Source organism: Epinephelus lanceolatus, chromosome 11 (assembly GCF_041903045.1).
Source record: "Epinephelus lanceolatus isolate andai-2023 chromosome 11, ASM4190304v1, whole genome shotgun sequence".
Lineage (NCBI taxonomy): Eukaryota > Metazoa > Chordata > Actinopteri > Perciformes > Serranidae > Epinephelus > Epinephelus lanceolatus.
The window spans coordinates 30,383,833-30,406,491 of record NC_135744.1 but is presented as its reverse complement, the minus strand read 5'-3'; the positions used below and the strand labels follow the sequence as shown (position 1 = coordinate 30,406,491).

Sequence of the window (22,659 nt, the reverse complement as noted above, 5' to 3'; positions counted from 1 at the left end):
CAGGTCCGACCATACCAACTGACCCCAACATCAGTTCCACTTGGCTACACTGTGAGAAGTTTTTACTTTCAAAATGTCTTTGTAAAATTGAACATATTACATTTTTAGATAAATCTAATTTTTACTAAATGTTTTTAAGGCTATAGATATGAAGAAAATCCTTTTCGACGCTGCTGGCTCCGAAAGTGAATCTTAAGTACTGAATGAAATGATATAAACATTCTTTCTGTGATGACTTAGAAGCTCACACACACACACACACACACACACACATACATACACTCAACCACCATCTGTTTCCCTCCTACTTCGTAGCTTCTGAACATGTCTCGAGAGCTCACTGATCTGAGGACCAGCCTGCAGGCAGCAGAGGCGGCTGTGGCCAGCGACCTGGAACACAAACACTTGGCCCACACTCACGCACATGCCACCCAGGTGGCAGCCATGGTCGTGCCCAGCTTCCCCACCTCGGAGGCAGCTGTGCAGGCCATACTGGAGTGCCTTAAGAACCACGAGTTCACCAAAGCTGTGCGCTACATCCAGGAGTGCAGGTGAGTGACAAATCGGTTTAAAACTCCTACGCTAGATGACATAAACATCCACTTGTTTGTGCTTATAGTTAATATTCTTAAATATGGATATGTTTATGTCCCAGTATCACAGTTACTCAGTATTTTACTCAGTATTTTACTCAAGCACACATAGCGCTGTCTCCATATCCATCCATCATAACTGACCTATCACACCTTACTTTATTATTATTTATTATTTTTCTCCTTTTCAGGAGGCAGTGGCCCAACGGCGTGTTCGGTGGCACATCAGAGAGCGAGGTCCAAACGCTGCTCAATGTCTACTTTCGCCACCAGACACTGGGCCAGACGGGCACCATTGCCCTGGTTGGCTCCCGCCAGGACCTCACCCTGATCTGCTCCAAGCTGCTGGAGCTCAACGGGGAGATCCGCGACATGATCCGCCGCGCCCAGGGTTACCGGGTCGTCACAACCTACCTCCCCGACTCCAGCGCCTCCGGGACCAGCCTCTGACAGGAGCTCAGGAGCCCCCCACCCCCTCCCTCCCCACCCTTAACTCCCCCGTCACTGCAGCCATTGACCCTTCCAAAGCCATCTCCACATCCGCTCTCATCTCAGCCTGCTCTTACAGAGGAGGCCCAGCACCCACACACCTGGCCCCTGCCTCCTCCTGTGTTTCTGCTGCCCCGGCTGTACAGCTCCAGACAGCTACCTGCCTACCGCCCTGCCCAGCACCAGCACCAGAACCAGAACCATATTTAGACCCAGACCCTTCTCTGCTCTCCTCATCCACATCCATTGTAGACTCTGATATCTCTTTATTTGATTTTCCCAAACCCCCAGACCTGTTCTCATCGCACAGCTGCTCAAGCACACCAGGCCAACCAGATTTTACACTGCCGCACACACAAGAGCCAAGGAGGAGTGACCTCGATGAGAACACTAACATTTATTATCCTTTCAGAGGTCATTCATCACACAGTTCACCACTGCTACATGTGCACAGCAGCAAACACCTGATACCATCTCATACATCTAACATGCTCCCAACTGTGGCCTCAGAGCCCACCTTGCTCACACACTCACACGCATCTACCATCCCCCCTCGGGGATCACATCTCCCCCATTTCCCCCGCTCCCCATACAAACACTCACACCCATCCTCGGTTGCACACCCAGGCCATGACACAGTGTTAACCCGTGGCCCTGCTCCATCTTCATCCCTCCTCCCTCCCCCACCCCCCCCTCCCTGTCCCACCGGCCCAGGAGAGGCTGCAGCATGGGGTTGTTGTTGCTCCCTCGGTGGAGCTGCTGCGCCCTTATCTCGCTACCTGGGAAAGGTGGGGCACGCCGCCCTGCCCCTACTGAAAGTAGGGGGGCTCCTGAATGCTGAACCATCAGACGTCCAGACCTGAGACTTTAACGTACTGTGCCAGAGGACCTAAAGAGCTACTATGAACCTACTATGCCTGAAACCAACTATTCCTGAGCAACGCTCAGATCTTTGCTTCTGAAAAGGAGATGACACATACCAGAGATACTTGCAGATGTTAAACTTAAAGAACACTGAATCATGTCCCACACATAATGGGAAGCATTGCTGAACCCATCAGATACTACAGACTGCTGCCTGCTGATAAAGATGACCTGATGTGATTCTATCTGAGCGCTAACTTCGCTTTACGGCCACTTGTTGTAAAATTGATGTGCTCTAAGTTTAAGTCCTGCTTGATGGTCATCGTTCAGCACTAAATCTATTCTGCACCCGAGGACCTGTGAAGGCTCTTAGCTTGGATTTTTAACTCGCTTCCCAGAGGAACTCAAGACCTGATTGAACTTGATTGACTGTTGCTGCCTCCTTCAAGAAGGACATAGTCTGCTGGTAGTATCACCAGAGACAGTGAGGAAACTACCTGTGACACTACGTAACATCACTGGTAGTTTTCGCTATTGCACTAAACGGAGTTTTGGTATTAGTTTTTAAAAAGATGTGACAGAAAGGAGGTGACGTTACTGTTTGTTACTGTGAGAGAAAAGGCTGTCACTTTCGCTGAGAAGGAAAAGCCAAACGCTGGATTAACTTTCTCTCCTGTTGTGTCTACTGTTTTTAGATCTCCTTTGGAGGAAATTGTGCAATGCATGACCCAGTTGAATGCTCTCTACTGTACTAGTGTCCCTTTTTGCTCCCTAAAAGTCTGACCTCTCCAGACTGACTGAAAGACTGACAAAGAGCGGATGCAGAATATTCAAGCGTAATTCCTCATGCTGCCCTCGCTCTGTTTATATTCTGTATCAGTGAACCAGCTTGTCTCCTGACTACTGTTGTAAACATAGGTAGACTAATCATGCCATTAGCCGTGCACTCCTCCGTGGCGAGTTGTAGCATCATTAGTGAGTGTACGCACTGTATATTTCTCACTGTCCTACACTGTAACACGTTGACCTTATGTGTTCACATGCCAAGAGGACGGTGCATGTACACACTCAAATATTTTGTCTTTGTCTGTATACTGTTAATAGTTAGGGGCACACAACCGTTGTAGCATATGTTTGTGTGTGGTTTGTAGTTACCTTACACGTTAAGGGAAATGCTGACATTCAGCACTCATTGTGGACGTTCAAAACAAAACCTGTGCTACTACTGAACACTTCTGTCGTCGGCCCTTTTTGTGACTCCCTCGTTTCGCCCTCTATTTGCTGTACAAATATCCCTTTCCTATTTATATCTGATCAGCTATAAATCAACACTCATTTGACTTAGGTTTTATATCGATGTTTGTTCTCTCAAATCAAACTGCCATGCATGCATCTTCTGTGTACTGTACGGAGTGTTTGAAATATTTATTATCAAAAATCATATTTTATCTGAAAGATATGTTTGTATGAGGTACAAAAGGGAGCTTTAAGCTCATGCGGGTATGGTTTTTTTTTTTTGTCTTTCCTGTGTGTGGGAGAACGTGTGTGTGCATGCATGCCAAACAAGAAATTGCACATTTTTAAAGCTTTTTAGATGAAGACTGTAGTTGTTTTTTTCCACCTTGTAAATAATTTTACAGCCTTTGTGAAGTTGTTTTGAGTTGATGCTCTGTACCAGTCGGTGTCAAAGTAAAAGACATATCAAAATAATATCTTGTGCATTTCACTTAAAACCCTCCTCACATCACATTTAAAGCATGTCTTAATCATTTTACTTAATTTAACTTTAAAAGACTATTTAGCATTCGTTCTGTTAGAATATTATGCTGAAAGTTGCATGCATTCGAGCAGCTTGAGTCACAACCAAAGTGAGTTTAAGCGGTGTGCCAAGTTATAAAGATTCAGTATTAGAATCTGCAAGAATTTCTCCAGTTTTGACATGCAGTGTTTATTTCATAGACTCCATTTCTTCTTACGAAAATAGTTTCATGTTTAAGTTAAGCTCCAGGATTAATGGAGGGAAACAAAAGAGCCTTTCTGAGAAGCTGCTTCAAATAAACAACCAAAGCAGAGATTCATCTACTCGCTGGAAGGAGAATATATGAATCTCTTTATGTCCGTTACTGGAGGCAACTAACATCTGAGACATGTACGAAACTGCAGAACAGCTCAGACAATGTATTTAAAGCTGTAGGTGGCGTCACAGGACAACCTCATGCCCTTGCAGCGACAACACAGGTCCTGGCGGTGAGGCCTCTTCATGTTGATGTGCCTCTGCTTCTTCTCACAGCTGCAGAAGGTCTGAGAGCAGCCCTGAGAGAGAGAGAGAGGGGAGGAGACAGTTACGTGAATAGAGGAAGCGAGAGAACAGCCAGGAGGTTTCTGACCCCAGTTTAAGGATTCTGCAGCTTTAAGAAACTGAAAAAACAAGACGATTCAGTACCTTGCAGAGGATGGACTCCACTCTGTAGGGATTAAACCCCACCTGACACTTCCGGCAGAGCTGCTTGTAGTACACCTGATTAAAAAATGATACTCCGAATTATTATTATGAATGCAGATTTTGCTTAACCACACTAAACAGCACTAAACAACAAACTTCTTACCTTACTGGTTCCAGAGATGCACCACACATAAGCACTCTCCCACCGGATGTTACACTTTTTGCAGTGGAAAAAGCCATACCTCTGCTCCAGGAACTAAACACAACCATTGAAACGTTAAGAGATAATTTGTGCACAGAAACACATTATGTAGTTAGGTCTATCTATATAGCGTACTTCATTTTATATCGGCTTCTGTTTCTTTTATATCTTGTCTTAATGCCTTTTATGTTGTATTTAAAGCACTTATCGCCTTGTTTAAAAGGTGCTATTACTCTGTGCTAATCAAACTGACAATCTGTTTGGAAATATGCACCACTAAAGCACAGAATGACCCGACGTGATAAGTAGTGGCAAATTCTGGCTTATTTCAGTGGTAGAGGAAGAAGAATAAAAAGGGCACCAGCATGCAGAAAGCTTTCTGGCATGTAGGGCATCCTATGGCACTGCATGATGTTTTCTCAACTTTAAGGCCACCTGAGAGGGAACTTCATCATGTTTTCTTATTTAAGGGAATGCTAAGGGCACTGCATTGCCATTGGAAGGGCATGCTTCATCACATTTTCTCTACAGGAAGGGCACTTATCTACTACAGGGGCACTTTGCTGTGGTTTGTTTAAACATGGGGGCACCAAGGAGGGCAGTCACACACAGCCCTTCAGAGGGTCTTCACTTGATCATGAAGCCCTGCATATCCTGAAGAAGGTCCTTGTGCCAAATCTAATTTTTAAGACCCTCATTTTTTGTGGCTCCATGCTACCAGTGTAAATTAATGTCTTAAATCAAACCACCACACAGTGTAGAATATTGTGCACAACACACACAGAAATGGGGTACAGAGGGACTTCATATGGGGCTTTATGTCATGATGATGTTCCTGTGTCTCTTAAGGGGCTCCTTCCTGACAGAGAGACCCACCTGGAAGTTGGACCCCTTTGAGGACCTGTGGAAAGTTGTCTTGAAGTCCTTTACTGTGTCCTCTCCACTGTGATCCGCCTCGTCCTCCTTGTCAGACTGGGCTTGTTCAGCAGACTCTCCTTCTCCTTCACTTCCACCGTCATCGCAGACTTTATTCATCACGATCCTGCGGTCAAACACCGGAGAATAGATGGAGACGGGTCTGAGGAAGCGCAGGTTGCTCACCGGTGGCGTGATGTGCTGCGCCTTCCCGTCCGGTGTGAACAGCTCCGGACTCTTGGGGGACTTTGGATGTTCACCGTCCACGCAGAACAGCGTTTTGGGACCCAGCGAGCACTGCACGAGTTTATCCACTTTGGCGTTCACCTGCACGCCGCACTCTTTGGTGTTTGCTTTCTTGAGAGGAGGGGGCAAACTGGGGGTGACCTGGGACAGGATGGCCTTGCAGAGCTCCAGGTAGTTGAGGCCCTGGGGGGTCATGAAGCGGCCCTCTCTCTTCACCCAGCTGATGTCCTCCTGAGGTGCAGGAGCGCACACCGGGTTGTCGCAGACAGTGTACGGTGGAAACGTGGACAGGAACCCCTCCATCCTGGAGCCATGAAACCAGTCCAAGTTGCTCCTGTTGAGATTTAAGCAGTCGCCTTCTTGCTGCACTAATTGGCTGATTGAGAACAGGGGCGCACAGGCTTAGATTCAGCTGCCATATACAGAAATATTTAGGATTGTTCAGTTACCATATGTTTGAGGATGTCATGCCTATATCTAATATTGTGTTCTCATATAAAAATCAATCAGCCACAGACAAAACAAGCTCAGGAAAATTACACATTCAGCCACATGGCTCTGAAATGTGTGTATCATCTTAATGGTAAATAATAATTAGATAATAATAATAATAATAATAATAATAATAATAATAATAATAATAATAATATACCCTATAGGCTGATTGTAATTTGAAGTAAATGGATTTGATTAAAAGTATTTTATGCAGATGTTTAGAGTTTAAAACAAGAAAAATATTATTCAAAAGTCTGTTGGCTTTGTTTTTCCTTAAAGCCTGAAATTATATTAAATTCACGGCTGAAAACAGACAATACAGAAAAACAGAAAACATCAATATGCCCACTAATTTCTTGGCTTGTATACTTCAAACAGCTTTAATAGAGTGGGCTTTTAAGCTGACCTTTGAACCAGGGTCTCAAACATACGGCCCACCAAAGGGTCCAATCCAGACCACTAGATGACTAGAGGTGCCACCAGGATTCAGGAGAAAAGTTATATTCTGCTTCAGAGGCTTTTCCACCCTGAGCAGAATATTAGAGAATCCATTACTGTGACCATGTTTAAAGATATTGAACATTGTGCAAAATATTGTCAACCAGCTGCTTCAGTTCAAAAGAATCTGTATCAGGAAATGTATGGATAAATACACATGTCATGACAGTGAGAATTAGGCTGACTGAATGTGGAAAATCTGAGACATACGGTTGAAATTGCACTAATTTTTCTGACGTCATCTCAGGCTGTTTGTTTTGAAAAATAATGAACGTCTGCATAATGTACTTGATATCCTTTACACAAAAAGGGAAAATATTGGAGCTGATGGTTCTTATAGGTTATTGTGTGATGGTTTTATTGCTCCAGCTCATCTGAGATCAAATTGGGTGTATGTGACCCATGAACTAAAATGACTTTGACTCCCCTGCTATAAACCTTCAACCTCCCATTTATGTCTGCTGTAAAGTGCTTTATATTTAAGGGCTACAAATCTGAAACATTATATTGGAGCTCCCCCTATAGCTCATGTTGGCCAGGGACCCATCATAATAAGACAAAGCAAGCAGCTGATCTCTGACACATCTTTTAACTCGATGCTCTGTAAACTGTAAACCAGCATGGCAAGACCTTTGTGATGGCTTAAAAGCATGTGGATCTCTCAGGAGCATGAAGGAAATCTGCAATTAGCCCCATGTAACCACAGTAAATGCACCTACAGTGTTAAAGAGGAACAGATGTTCATGCATAGGAAAGTGTGGTATGAATGAATAGGTTAGCAGGGCAAGGAAAAGGGGGGAAAACTGAAGGCTCCATAGCAGCATCTGAGAAAGGGCTGCATGAATAGAGACACACTGACTTGATAAAATACCCTTTAACAGGCAGAGGCACCTTTAGAATGTGAATGGCACTATTTAGAGGCGGCTGAATGGATCATAAATGTAGGCTAGTTTACTCGGAAGAAACATGAATGCCACACTAATGAGAACAGTATGTTTATTGTGACCCAGTCTTATTTATGAGATCATTTTTCGCACAGAAAAAAAGCTCATTTGAAGCACCGTCTCTTGGTGCATTCATGTGCTGTCGGAATATTGGGTTTTCAAGTTTAGAGCGACAGAAAAGGGCACAAGGCAGTAAAGGCACTTTGTGATGCAGGATGTGAGTTTTTTGCATCCTTTGTAAACACTATAATTTCCTATTTTTAGTACACGAATGATTAAACATCAATAAAGGCATTTTCTGCTTATTTAGCACCATAAAGATTGGAGTGCATTGATTTATTTACTTTTAATAGGCTATTTTTTAATTTTAGGATATCCAGTATTGGACATCAGCATTTGGTAGGCTAAAAATCCCTGCTTTATATGCTGTGAAATATCAAAACTCTCCTTTTCTTTAATTATCAACCATCAAAGTGTCGAATCTCTGCAACACAAGCTATTTTTCATGCACATAATATTAGTGAGTGAATAATCCTTACAGGAAAAATTGTCTAATATCCCACAGCTACTGTCCACTGAGTAAGATGTATGTTTGGAAATCCAATAATCTTAAAAAGGATGAATCATTTACGTGAAAGGATGATGTGAGCACCACTTGAGGGGCCTACACACACTCACTCCATAGGTGGCGCTACACACTCGTTGATGGTTTGTACCCATGGGCACTGAATCTACACATATTGGCGCCATTTTGGAGCTAGGAGGGGGAAGAGAGCTGCAGAGGAGGACACGATTGATCACAATTCACCGTAACAGGTAAGAAAATGCACAAATACGCGCATCTTTTTGGTTGAAACGTGGGAATATTTGCAGGTGCCGCCGCGAACAGCGAGGTATAACCGAGGATGTCTCCGCGGAGCAGCCAGGTTTCCAGCGCTAATAGGCGGAGCGCAGCCCGCCTTGCTCGCCTGTGTTCTCGGCAGCCGTGTCCGATTCACGGCGCTGGTTGACCTGGTGCTGCGGCGCAAAAATGGTTAGCTAGGAGAATAACTAGTCCGTTTGCTAGGCTCAGAGCCCCGGCAGCGAGAGCAAACAATGGCTCGGCTTCGTTGTGTGGCTGAAGACGGGGTATTTATAGCGATATAACGGTGGGTAGCCCGGGTGTTTTGTTCGGTGCAACGTTACTATCTGTCCGCCCTCTGTCACTGAGATTGCTGCTGCTAACGTTAGCTCGGTTACGCTAGCCAGTGTTGTCGCGAGCGAGATGTGCATACCAGCTAGCTAACGGCGGCTAACTAGATTAGCCACGGTCAACATTACGGCAACAAGGCAGGTTGGCCCTGACATGCTGTTTTAAGTTATCCCATAATAACAATAACCACCTTTTACATAGCGTGTTCCCTCCTTATAAGCTAACTAACGCGACCCCAGGTTAACTTATAATAGTAGCCCCCCTCGCTGTTGTAACGCTACATCATTTTCGTTGTGACTCCCATTATTATGAGCTAACGTTATTAGTACAAGGCGCATTGCTTTTTATTATTGCAGGCATCTTTTCGCATGGTCAATGGTTTATGTAGTGGTCGATCGGCTCCATTATTGATACATTTAGAAATCGGAGCAGTATCTGATTGAAAACATCCCACCTGGTCTCGTGCACACTTACTGTTATTAATATCAGCATACAACAAAAGGCTTTGAGCGAAGGAGTGCAGCCTCAAACACAGGAGGCTTTATTTCCAAAACTGGACTCTACATTGTTGTTTTATAAAGTGAGTAAGGACAGTCACCTCCAGGGTGCTGCAGTGCTTTTGTTGTGACAGCTATCAGCCTCTGATTTTTGAATGGTGTCTCCATCAACACTGCGGATTGGTCCCCTGATCACAGGTCATGAGAAGTCTGTGATGTATGTGATTTTATGGCCATGTAATAAGGATTTTGGTTATTATGCAGTTGTTTTTTCATTGGAAAATGTTACCACACAACATTTAAAGTGAGTATTGTTCAATATAGCTCATAAAAAGCCAACATTGAATTTAATGTACCATTGTGTTTCAGCTAGGACAAACATTTTCTTGCTTTATTACCTTTCTTTAAATGGCTATGCACAATCCACATAGACTAGTGCAGTGGTTCTCAAATGGTGTGAAGCCAGTCCAGGTGTGCTGTCAGATTGTGTTATAACCACACATTATTATTGCAATATTCAAAAAGTTATGAATTAATTTTTAATTGATCAGTTTGTTGTGGGCATCCACTTCCTAATGAGAGGCAAACTCTGATAAAAAATGTAGTTTAATTTAAAAAAACCTTTGCAGGGAACCTATTTGTCGCTGTTTGTGCGTGGGAATTTTAAGTGTGTGACACATCAAAAGCCTTGAATGACAGCCAGTGTGAGAGATGATGACATTTGAAATGAGAAAGTCGTGAGTGAGACAATGGATCGCTTTATTATACGGAGCAGATTACAATAAATCACCAGCAAAGATGACCTACCACTGAAAGAGACATTATTGCAAAAGCTACCTGTCTTATTTTTATTGTCTTATGCCGTAATAAATGTGATAACACATGGTATAGAAGCTATTGTACACAGATATAAATACAGGTGTGCCTTGAGACTTTGGCTTTGGCCTGAAAACCACATAGACTAGTGTTTCACCAGGAACCACTTTGTAGCAGTTCTAGTTTGGAGTTGGTGTTTGGTAATTTGTTTGTCCCCTTTGTAGATCTGATGCAGGCTGCAGCCCTTAAATGTTATTCTCCCCGACTGAAAGGAAAACTATGCAAAATTGTGTTTGGTCAAATTCTTGCCCTACAAAAGCCACAATGGCAGTCTTTAGTTTGTCTCTCTGTGGTCGTTGGTTTGTGTTGAATGGATACAGAGGAGGACACATGTCTGCGCTGCCAAGTAACATGAGACACGTCATTCAGCAGTGTTGTCTGTTTGTACATGTTGGTTTGCTCCAACCTTGTCTCATTCTCATAACCTTTGTGCTAATTTCAATCCCTCCGTCTCTGCTTTGTTGTTTCTGGCCGGCCTTCACTGGTTCAGATTTGGCAAAGACCTGCTCCGTTCAGAAAATGTCTATTTAATTTCAGTTGGTCGGAAACTAAACTCTTAGACAGTAAATCCCTGTTCAATTTTCTTCACTTAGTGTTTTTGTGAGTGCCCATATGGAGGTCATTGAGTTCATCCTTACAACCAGCTGGTGTCCAGTCCTCTGTTCGCTGACAGTCACTCTCTTCCCTGTGATCACCCAGAGGGTTAAAACAGAGGATGTCTGTGTCAAGGTTCAGATTAAGTTAGGGGAGCTGCTCTGGGTCTTCATATTTCTGCTGGCAGCTGTGTTAAAGGGGCAGTGTGGGGAGAGAAGAAGCAGCAGACAGATAGAAAACCCTCAGTGGGGGATAAATGTGTTTCACTGTGATAAACCAATACCAAGTCAACAGTAGCCCATGTTCAAGAAGTTTAATGTGGGGTAAAGCTTTCCCGTGTGTGATTGTTTACTGCTGCTTCTTATTCAATGTGAAATATTCCCTGGTGGCTGGTATCCAGACAGACCCCCCAGTTCAAGAAATACTCTCCTCTGATTGGCTGCCAGAACTCTGTGTGTGTCCGTGTGGTAGGCCAAGAGAGAGATGGACTCAAATTTGGCAGCAGCTGTGGGGTGGAAAAGAAGGTCAGAATCTAACAATTTGGCAGCTGTCCAGTGTCCAGTGTGTGTGTGTGTGTGTGTGTGTGTGTGTGTGTGTGTGTGTGTAAAAGCTCAAGTACAGCTGCAGAAAATTGTTTGGTTATTCAAAACTCGGTATTGCGGTCTAGTCTCTAAATCAAACCCAGCAAGCGCTTTTGTCAGACTTCAGACCTACTGACCTAGACTGCTTCGTAATAATCAATTCTCCTTCACCGAAAGCAACATAATTTGTGAGAAGTCACAAACAAGACAGTTGTTACAGAAGAAAAGTTATCGGTCCATTCATTTAACGCTTTCAGTAACAGTGTATATTATGCAGTGATTTTTCTTCTTGAAAGGTAGTATGAGCTTGTTTTGCTGACTCCCCTGGGAGATGTGGTTGTTGTGGTATTAGACATTGGGGCACAGCAGGAAAACATACTTTCATATCCACAAGCCACAGATGCTGGCACATACCACATTTTAGACAGCTGTGGTACTTCCAGTATCTCCTTTTACACTGCCTCTTCAAGGTGGGAATTTCCGTCTTGCCGCTCTGTATAAAAGGTACAATCGCAGATTGGGAGGAGAGAGTTGTCTTGCCTTTAAGGTGTCATTGGAAGTAGTAACAGCGCTATAAAGATGTCTGTATAAATGGGACAGCCTGCAGGATAGTATTTGACGAGTTGACATCATGTTGTGTGTACAATCCACTGTGGAAGATTTAAAAAGTAGCCAATAGCAGTTAGCAGCTAACTCAAAGAAGAACAGTGGCTGAAAATGTCTGCAAATTGGGAAAACAATGAGGTCCAGAAGCTCCTTTCCCTCCAAGCAGAGGAGGAGATCAGTAGCCATACAATAGGGACAGTAAATGATTGTTACCTCCATGTTATGCCTTTCTTATTGTTTAGAAAGCGCCCCTGAGGCATATGTCATATGTTACACTAGAGGCTGATGCTGTTGTGTTACGTCATGCCCGTCACGCCTCCTTTGCTTCTGTGATGCCAGCATGCGTCTAAAATCACACACTGCTGCCGCATGAAGCAGTCTTTGTTAAGTGCTGTGTAAAAATGCAGAAGCGGCATCAAGAAGGGACCTTGAAGCAGCCCTGTAGTGCGATATCTGTGTAAAAGGGGCTAGTGAAACCCTATAGCATGGCAAACGGTAGTGACAAAAACTTAACCATGGTGCAAGTGCTGTCTTTGCACCGTAGTTCTGAACTACAGACAGGAATCTGAGACTCTAATCAGACTCTGTCCAATGTCTGTCTGTTCACTTGTCTTAAGTTTCTGCCCCATCTGTCATTCAGTCAGACACTATGTCATCCATTTATTTGACTGCTTTTATCTTTCTATGAAATTACACCAGTTGCCACTTCACAGCATTAATACTGCAGTTATATATCACAGGAGCCAAAATGTTTGGTCAAAATACGATGACATGTTTGTTACTGATTGAAACTGAACAGGACTGCAGGTTGTGGAAGAGTACAAGTTTGTAAAGTTTTGTTATTTAAATGCTGAGCATGAAAGTGTTGTTGTAGGATAATAAAAATAAAGTAAGGTGATTAAGGGCTGCAGCTACTGATTATTTTCATTATTGATTAATCTGATAATTTTTCGATATAGTGCTTTGTATATGAAATGTAAGATAATATCGTGAAAAAAAATTCATGTCATAATTTCCCACTGCCCATGGTGGCATCTTTAAATGTTTTATTTTGTGCAACCAATAGTCCAAATCCCAAATATTATATATTCAGTTTATGATAATGTATGACAAATAAGAAGCATCAAAGCCTTGAATCTGAGAATCTGGAACCAGCAAATGTCTGACATTTTTGCTTAAAAAGGACTTGAAAATATATTCAGTCATCAGAATTGTTGCTGATTAACTTGTAAATTGACCAACCAATGAATCAACTAGTTTTGCAGCTTAAAAGTGGGGTGTATTTCTGAGCTTCAGGGACTTTTTGCTCTATTTGAACTAATGCCTCAGAATGAAAATTTGGATAGTTTGTGCTATATATTTACTAGTGTTGTAAAAAAAATATTGTTTTATCAATATATATCCATACAGAACATTTAAATCATTTTCAGTACTCATTTTCCGTAGTCAAAACACTGGTACCAGCTGCGCTACTGGCTCTGTCTTACAATTAATGTTTTTTTCTTAATTTATCTTAAAATTTTGAAAACATCTAATTTTAGGTCTTTAATGTAATTTGTTTCCCGTGTGACTCAAGGAAATTATATCAAATATCAATTATTTTTCAAGGTATTGTGTCAAAGTTAGAAATTCCAGTATCTTGAAAACACAACACAACTGAAGCTGTTTAAATGCTACATAGAAAATGAGATACATGAGTTTACAGGGATATTTTACCGTTTAAGAGAAGAAACTGAAACTCTTAGACTCATTAAATTAGGACAGAAGTGGGCCTGGTTATAAATCTAGAAAAGGGAGAGGAAAAGTACGCAAATATTTGTGTTTAAAAAAAAAATGCTCTATAACCTAATAAAGATCAAGGCTGGAATTTGTTGGGAGGTTGTTTTAACTCTCAGTTGTTGCCCGCCAAAACTAATGAATGCATTTTAGGACATTCTTTCCACATGTTTTCCCAACAAGTGTCCAACTCCCTCATGGTAAATAGCACATGCTCAAACGTTTTTTTTCTGTGCGATACACACTCATCAGCCTCGCAAAGAAAAACTCAGTCAAACTCAGTTTCGGGGAGGTTGATGCTCAACACCTCAGCTAACCAATATCCTGTGGGAAATACCCGCAGCACATGTCACATTACAGTTGCACAGTGTTTGACACTTTTACTGTGTGGTTTCTGTTTATGACTCTGACTCACAACTAAACTTGATGTACAGCATAATCGTCCCCATCTGCTGTAAAGCACTGATTAATCAGCCATCTGATTTCAACACTGATGATGTAGAGTCTGTGGTGGCACTTTACAATATGGGCAATAATAAGCTGACTAAATGAAATGGAAGACAATAAGTATTTGTCTATAAAATGTGATATTGCTCACCACAGTTGTCCCAGAGCCAGCTTGCCTGTTTTATCTGACAAACAGACAAAACCTTAAGATACTCAGTTTACAGTCATATTTTTTATTTTGTTTTTTTCAATGACTGATTTTTGAAATAGTTGCAATTTAGCTGACATTTGATAGATCACACAACTTAAAGTTTGATCAAGAAAATAATTAATGATAAAGATTGTCGTAAATTGCAGCCTTATTAGATATTGATGTGGTGCACATGCATAGAAGTTTGACTCGGAGACTCCCCCACCATTTGACATGAAGCTGTCAGCTTTGACTCTGGACGTCTGTTACAGAGAAATCTGTTTTACCCCCAGCTCCTCCCCTCCATGTTTTGAAGTGAGCAAGACACTGAACCCCAAATTGCTCTGCTTGCCATACAGGTGCCTCAAATTGTAACTCAATGCCATTGTGGGTTTCAGCGAGTGGGAGGTGAATTTAAATAAAGGTGGCATATACGTTTTGCTGTTTTTTTCCCCCTTGAGAAGACTGATTAGGGATGTTCCCAATGACTCATTTCCCTTATGTTTTAACGGAAGGTTAGACTTGCAATAGTCGACTATTCTAAGTAATAAAACACTCAGAAAATGGTTAAAATTGAGCACAATTTAATAATGTTAAACATTGTCTGCAAAAGATATTGTGAATATTTTAATTTATTGTTAATCATACTTTTCAATAACCAAATCGTATTTTAAATGCTGCTCAAATGTGTGGCGCTTTGCACCGTGCAGTATGAACATTATACATTTTACAACAAAACATTAACAACTCACTAAAAAAAAGTAAAAAAAAAAAAAATTATTTACCATGTATTTAACGCACCAACTCATCACTATTCAAAAACACACACACACACTCACACATCCATACAAGCTTGTCAGGATCTCCCATGCACCCAGAAGCAACTCTCTCCTTCAGGCTAGCAAGAAAACAATCAGTTGGTGTAAGTGTTTGGAGGCTGAGTCGTACTTTCCACATTGAACGTTTACGGACAGCTGCTAACCTGTCGTGCACATGTTTACCTCCATTCAATATGAGAGCACATATGTGTGTTTGTATGTGTGTGTGTGTAATAGGCTTCCAGGAAGTGCGCTGGGCTTTGAAGCCAATGTTCATAGTGGTCAAACAGTTTTACTGCAATTTTTACTTACATTTTTTTTTAGCGTCACAAACCCATCACTATCAAGATTTGATCCATTCGGTTCAATAACATTTGAAAGTGTAGAGAGCCTCAAGATTAAATCATTTTAACCCCATTCAAGTTAGTGGAGCGCTAAATCAGAAGTTATCCCTTCGGGCAGTGGAAGTTAGCTGCTCGGCTGCCGTGAGTCTCCATTGTGTGTGCTCTATGGGCTGCACAATGTGGAAGCAGTGCCGATAATACCCTTATTATTCAGTTAAAATTATACACAGCAGTTGAACCATTTTGGCTTCATGTGCCACCGAGCAGTTTTCGTCGTAATGAATGGTGCCCTGTGTCCAATGCTGTGTCCAGAAATAAATAAATTAATAGCATATTAAATAGCAGGACTGGTGATTTACAGTGACGCTTGGAACACCAAGTCTTTTCACTCATTTGCCACTGCTGCTAAACCTGTGATTAGTCACACTGTTCAATGGACCACTTCCTCAATTATCTTACTTTTAAGTTATTTAATTTGAAGTGTTTTATTGCTGTTTAAATGTAGGCTGTTAAATAGCTATTTAAAACATATGTCTGGTTGTTGTTCTATATCTCCGGAATTCTGGAATATTAAAGGTCATGTTGGCCGTTAAGTAGGAGTAGGGCGATTCATCGACATCATCGATTATGGAAATATGTCGATTGCAAAACATGTATTGGCGCATCGCAATATTTTAAGCTGCACCCGACAATGAGCTGCAAAAACCTTGCCTACAAAGTGAAAGTGACTATTCACAGGACACTTGAAGTGAAAACACCCCGGAGCTCTTTGTTAAGACGGACAGTGCTGTCTGCTTCCGTCTTTGTTAAGACGGAAGCAGACAGCACTGTCCTGTTCACTATTGTCCACACCCACGTGGGATATATCAGGATTATCAACACACGACAATGTGTCTTTGTTCGAAGTAGTCACTTGAACTTTCACCGCAGCTAACATTACAGCATGCACCATCTATTGTTGTTATTCAGCTGCTTTATATTTTCTGTTTACTTTAACAGGCATGCACGAGTGAGAAAACGACTTAAACCAACGTTACAGACTGTTGTTACAGTGTGTGACTGCTGTTACATCCTGTAAATCATTTCAATTACTTTCCTTGCCCCACACTGATGCAAATATACATTTGCCAGTGATTAACTTAATTGCATATTACTCTGTGTCATAATTATTTTAAGTTTAAAGTCAAGTACCTAAGAATAAATGCTGATTCTTCTGTTCAGGGTAAGCATTGCTATGTTATAGTAATTAAATTTAATTAATGTGCCACGGCAATCCTATTGAATTTGAGGTCCATTACTTTCTGATCAGGTATGAAAAACATAGGGCCTAATATTACTATGAATATTATCATAACACAGCAGTCAGCACTATAGTCATAGTTTTTAAGAGAAGATGATTAGTAAAATATGTAAATATTTATGAGACAAGTTTTTATATTTATTTTAGGGTAATTTAATTGTTATATTAATTGATTAATAAAAAATAAATTAATAATTAAGTGCAGCCCTGTCGGCTGTTGGCTCTGACTCAGGCGCCGTGTCTGAGGAAATTTTCTAGTCTAGTCTTCTAATTTATTGATTTCAAAACCTCGCACTCCGTTCGGCAAGCTTACACAAAACTCCTGGGGAGTTTTCAACTTCTGGCCTTGTTGCTGTAATTAATGCAGTGCTGTATTGAATTCTGTGGATATTTTATGAACTCCAACAACCGAGTGTCAAATCATACATCTTTGTGAACCACTGCGCACCAAGTTCACTGTGCAGACTTTTATATATTTATTAAGTATGAGTCAGGCCTTAGTTTGTCTGGTGTAGGAGCTAAAATGAAGTCATATTCCTGGGTGGACTCATTTCTGCCTTTTTAATATCTTTAATGGACAAAAAGCAGTGGCAAGGTGAGATGGGTCAGTTTAGTTGCCATTGCCAAAAAGCAGTGTAAAGTGCAGCATGGCTGATCTGGCCATGAGCAATGCACTAAATTGAAAGTCAAAGCACATTTTGCGTCATGTGAATGCCCCAAACTTGAATTGGGTGTAATCCTTGACAGGCTAGTGGCCGCGGTAATAAAATGTGGAACACAATGGCAGCAGCAGCAGCTCACAGTGAAAAGTCAGCCTGCTTTCTGAATGCAGCAATTTCATCCCTGATTCAGCTCACAGAAAGCCATTACGGTGCTGTGAATACCTCGCTGAATATTTCAGAAGTCTCTATTGCAGATGTCTTTTGAAGCTTTGAAGTATTAAAAAGGTTTGCCTCGTGTTCCAAATAGTTAACAATGTGCCTTTTTCTTGCTTTTGTTTTTAGTTGCGCTTCAGCAATTTTTCAAGGTTTTAACTTTCGTAGTTTCTCTCTCTGTGCTCTTTGTCTCACCTTCTCTCTGGATCCTCTCTAATTTATTACAAACGTTATTCTCTCTTTCCTCAGGCAGTGAAGAGCTAAAGAGGATGGCTCACTCTAAAGCTCGAGTCACAGATGGGAAGGTGACCTACCCCCCGGGGGTCAAGGAGATATCCGACAAAATCTCCAAAGAGGAAATGGTCCGCAGGCTCAAGGTCAGTGTCTGCGGCGGTCTCACTTTTGTTAACTGTGTGTCTGCACAGATCAAGGGGGAGTTGTCAGGCTTCTCAGTATAATATTGTCACATTACTGAAGGCATAATGACAGACAGGATGACTTATTAATTATTACCAATGCATTATTGAAAGATTGAACAAATTGAATGCTAAGGAGGAACTTTAAGGGGACAGTTCAACCCAAAGTCAACAATACATGTTTTTCCTCTTGGCTGTAGCCCTATTTATCAGTCTAGATCATTTTGTTGAGAGTCGCCAAGTGTTGGAGATATCGGCCGTAGAGATGTCTGCCTTCTCTCAGATATAATGGAACTTGAGTGCTTGGCTTGTGGTGCTCAAAGTGCCAAAAAAAATGCATTTTAAAAACTCAATAGCAATATCTCTTTCCAGAAATCATTACCTGGTTAATTTACAGATAGTGTGAGCCATTACACCCACCAACCGTATCACTGCTCAGAAGGAAGTATGCATCTACTGCTAGCTCACCTAGCATCACTGAGATAGCTAACATTACAGATCAGCTGAGGAGGACGCCATTAATGTTTACACCTCGCGCTGTCACCACCACAAGCCCCTCGTCCATGAGTAGATGTACATTTCCTTCTGCGCAGTGATAAGGCCCGCAGGTGTAGTTAAATAGAGGGAAAATAGTTTCTACATTAAACTGCTAACAACAAAGTCTGTGGTTCATAAATTTGAAGGCAGACATATCTCTGGCAGGACTGTAAATCAACTTTTTGTCCATCTGCCACTGTGGCTGGTGGAATGCAAAACTCAATAAATTACCATTGTTTTTTTGGCTGGTAAGTGAAGCAAATCCAGCAGCCACTTGGAATATTTTACCAACATTTGGTGGGTTCCTGGTGCTAGTTTTTAACCCCACTCTATGGCCGATATGTCCAACACTCACTCCAAAACAATGTAGATTTATAAATGGCACCACAGGTAAGAGGCTAAAAAATATTTTTGATTTGGGGGTGAACTGTCCCTTTAAGCTTCAATGGCTCGGCTTGATTTCACACTTGCGTCAGATGAAAACTCACCCAGCCACTAACCTCCCTGGCTCAACATCCCCCCACCCCTCTTTCAGATGGTTGTGAAGACCTTCATGGACATGGACCAGGACTCCGAGGAAGAGAAGGAGCTGTACCTTAACCTGGCCCTCCACCTGGCCTCAGACTTCTTCCTCAAACACCCAGACAAGGACGTGCGTCTGCTGGTGGCCTGCTGTCTGGCAGACATATTCAGGATTTACGCCCCAGAGGCGCCCTACACCTCCCCAGATAAACTCAAGGTAATGGTGCTAAAGATTTGGCTCGGGCGAATAAAACAAATACTGCAAAGTTACATCACTCCACCTCACCAGAATTACTCACTGTTTTAATTACATAACCTTGTTGCATCCTCTCTGAAATATTCACTTAACACTAACTCACAGATTGATTAGTTTTTTCATTTGCCAACTTATTTTTTTGAGTTGGCCTGATATTTGTGCAGCATTTGGCTGGAGACTTGACACCATTTGCACTTTTTTTGTGTGCAAGTTTATAAACGTCTTCCAAACACAAGCATTTACTAGGCAGGCACAAATCTGCATTTAGTAACAAACCTTACAAGTTTTGCTGATGACTAGATCAGTGTGTGTTTGTGTGTGTGAAGCGCTCACTTTGTGTTTCTGTCTTGTCTCCAGGACATTTTCATGTTCATCACAAGACAGCTCAAAGGACTGGAGGACACTAAAAGCGCTCAGTTCAACAGATACTTCTACCTGCTTGAGGTTTGTGACTGTGTGTATACGGATCAGTGGTAACGTTGGTGTTGGACTGCATTTTATTGTGTATTGAATGTCCTTATTCATTGAATCTGAATCCATAAGAATTCCCTCATTGGATTTATTGAGTTTGGCTGACAACACTTGGCTAGAGATACTTTCAACAAGTATCTACAGCTATAAATAACTAGAGATCTTTTATCACCTTTTGCTGGCTGAGAACAAAGAAACTTTTTAGGGTGGCAGCAAAATTACTGCTCACAACCTGAAGCCACAACGTGAAAATGCGATGAGCAGCAGAAGGTTTGAAGTGTTATTTGAATGTATCTGACACATTGAAATAACAGGTGTCATCAACTTACTTTGTAAACCGAATTTCTATAACAGGAATACAATTTTCCGCCAGAGATGTTTGTGCCTGGTGAAATGGCAGCAGTGATAAAATGAGAGTCCGCTACCCCAAATGTTTTCCACATTGCTCATTGCTAATAAAAAAAAAAAATAATGTTGAGAGATAAAACGCTCGATAAGAGATTAGTTATCTCGCTGCTGGAGCCCAGCCTTAATCAGTGGTGACAGTTATATCCACAGAGAGCGTTAGCATCCCTGATTTAAGTGGTGTTTCATAGAGAAGGCTTATAAAAGCAGGGCTTATTTTGAAAAGCGTGTCTTTTACTGCATTCATGTCCACAGTGTTGCATGGAAGAGAAACTTTGTGGCCGTGTCTTGCTGATTGAAATCCCCTCTCTACTCAGAAATGCGTGTATTATTACTTAATGTTTGAGCTTCACTGTGCAGAATGATTTATGTGTAGACTTCAACACTAAAAGGTTGTTTTTGCTCACCTGCTGAAAGGGGGTTTAGGACGTGCATGCACAAGCATGATTTGTGACATCAGTTAGTTGTAAGTTGCGTTATATAGGGCGGCACGATGCAAGTAAAATGTGATAACAGGGTTCAACGCTAAGGTTTTTTTTTTCACTTGCCCGGTCGGGTAAGTTGGTCAGAGATCTACTTGCCCGAAGTCAGTTTTTACTTGCCCTATAAAAATTGTTTAATTTAAGCGGCTATCAAATAACAAAGACTGCAGTTATTTTTATGTTATGTAATCTTTATTCACACTGTATTTATTAATTAAAACAACATACGTCATGTATTGTAGCTTAATTCCTACACAAAAATGACAGTGTCAGGGCTTGAAGTGAAAAATTTGTCAATAGTTCTGCTGTATTAACACCGGGTTTAATATATTTTGCTTCCATCTCTCTGCCCTGCTCTACTCTACTTCAACGCTACTTAGCTCTCTCTCTACTCTACCAGTAGACTACCACATCCACCTGTTGCACTAAACGCACACAGCAGTGTTTCCCCTAGGATGGAGTTGTAGCAGCGGAGGTGAAGCACACGCATGAAAAATAATTTTCACATACGTGAAACTTTTTTGTATGCTTGCAAAGCACAGCCTGCTGGGATGTTTCTATGTATCTACTGGCACCAGAAGGGCTCTTCAGGACTAAGTACATACAGTACATGTGTGCACAGTAATGAGCAGGTGAAATGTCTGTCTAGCTTACATATGAGGTGTCTCAAGATTTAGGAACATACAATTTTATTGAATATAATAAAGTAAAAAGTCACTTGACATGTTTTGTGCTATGACCTATTTAAGTGTTGGAAGTTGTTATTTACGTGACAACGCCTGAACGCAACACAAGCTCCGCATGAGTGCCGTACTGAGCTGCTGTGCGAGCAGCGTGTTTGTCTGTGCGTAACAGCAGTCTGTTGGTGGTTATTTACACACTGTCCATTTCAATAACTTTGTCAGCTGACAAACTGCACCGGGCTCGGGGTCAGGTTTGGTCAGGAAAATGCGGCCCAAGCCGCTATAGCATGCTCACCTGTGTGTGGCGGAACTCCGCCGTGCGCGATACAGAGAGCAGAGGAGAATTGTTAACACATGACCAAGTAGAGACAGAAATGACACGATGACATAACACCATAAATACTATATTGTTATGTTATTATATGAAGCGTCCGTCGCGCAAAATAATATCAATGGGGGCTGTGGGCAGGACATTGTTACACAGCTGTGCCTGTGACTTCAGCAGAGACACTGCTGCATCAGAGCCGAAGAGCACGTTTTAAAATACATTTATTTTATCAATTAGTTATTAACTTTTACTATTTCTAGCAACTTGCCCGATCGGGCAAATGAGTTGTTAGTTTACATGCCCGACTGCGAGTTTTACTTGCCCCGGGCAATCGGGCAATCCTTATTATTGAGCCCTGGATAATGTTGAAAATGGCGACAATGATATTACTTATGGTAATTTAACAAATATTAAAAGTCTCAGTTCTAGACCTAAACTTACAGAGTACCGGTGCTTGTATATCCTGAGGAGCTGCAGTGTTTCTTTATAGACAAATGTAAGCCTCCACTGTACATTTGGTACGACTTGACAACTTTACTGTTAATTTCCTGTCTGCTGCGATCGCTAACTGCTGTGTGCTCTGAGCACATCTACCCCCTCACACTCTTTCACTCAGCCACACACTTGCTATGTACCGAGCTACCCCAAAGTAGCTACACTACTCTCATAACACAAGGTTTCATTCTCAACCCAGTGAATGATTTTAGTATTTCAATTGGTATGTTTTTTTTTTAAATAACTGACCGCCATTTTTCATCTATGATGTAAACAAGC

General features: G+C 41.7%; 3 protein-coding genes across 6 annotated transcripts in view; 2 read left to right on the top strand and 1 right to left on the bottom strand.

The window, feature by feature from the left end:
* The window catches only part of fryb (furry homolog b (Drosophila)), a 73,877-nt gene extending 70,224 nt beyond the window's left edge, over positions 1 to 3,653 (top strand). For 2 of the 3 annotated variants that reach the window (XM_078172498.1, XM_078172497.1), the window contains exons 65-66: positions 316 to 551; positions 785 to 3,653. In XM_078172498.1, coding sequence (XP_078028624.1) covers positions 316 to 551; positions 785 to 1,043 — 495 coding nt within the window. In that variant the 3' untranslated portion in view covers positions 1,044 to 3,653. The remainder of the gene's footprint in view (positions 1 to 315; positions 552 to 784) is intronic. The other variant, XM_078172499.1, reaches the window with a different exon arrangement.
* Positions 3,654 to 3,878: 225 nt separating this feature from the next.
* zar1l (zygote arrest 1-like) lies at positions 3,879 to 6,126 on the bottom strand. Its single transcript, XM_033609752.2, has 4 exons — positions 5,468 to 6,126; positions 4,553 to 4,645; positions 4,390 to 4,464; positions 3,879 to 4,259 (listed from the first exon to the last, which is right to left on the bottom strand). Exons 1-4 carry the CDS (start codon positions 6,053 to 6,055, stop codon positions 4,116 to 4,118), a joined length of 900 nt encoding a protein of 299 aa, XP_033465643.2. The 5' UTR covers positions 6,056 to 6,126; the 3' UTR covers positions 3,879 to 4,115.
* Positions 6,127 to 8,423: 2,297 nt separating this feature from the next.
* pds5b (PDS5 cohesin associated factor B) overlaps positions 8,424 to 22,659 on the top strand; it is a 40,300-nt gene continuing 26,064 nt past the window's right edge. For both annotated transcript variants that reach the window (XM_033647417.2, XM_033647409.2), the window contains exons 1-4: positions 8,424 to 8,505; positions 18,035 to 18,162; positions 19,274 to 19,477; positions 19,874 to 19,960. In XM_033647417.2, coding sequence (XP_033503308.1) covers positions 18,055 to 18,162; positions 19,274 to 19,477; positions 19,874 to 19,960 — 399 coding nt within the window. In that variant the 5' untranslated portion in view covers positions 8,424 to 8,505; positions 18,035 to 18,054. The remainder of the gene's footprint in view (positions 8,506 to 18,034; positions 18,163 to 19,273; positions 19,478 to 19,873; positions 19,961 to 22,659) is intronic.

Bases quoted from the DNA above. Each gene is read 5' to 3' on its own strand.
- zar1l (XM_033609752.2), bottom strand. From the start codon at position 6,055: ATGGAGGGGTTCCTGTCCACGTTTCCACCGTACACTGTCTGCGACAAC. The intron at 4,646-5,467 runs GTGGGTCTCTCT...GGTTGTGTTTAG, and splicing joins CAAAGGGGTCCAACTTCCAG to TTCCTGGAGCAGAGGTATGG. The intron at 4,465-4,552 runs GTAAGAAGTTTG...TTTTTTAATCAG, and splicing joins GCATCTCTGGAACCAGTAAG to GTGTACTACAAGCAGCTCTG.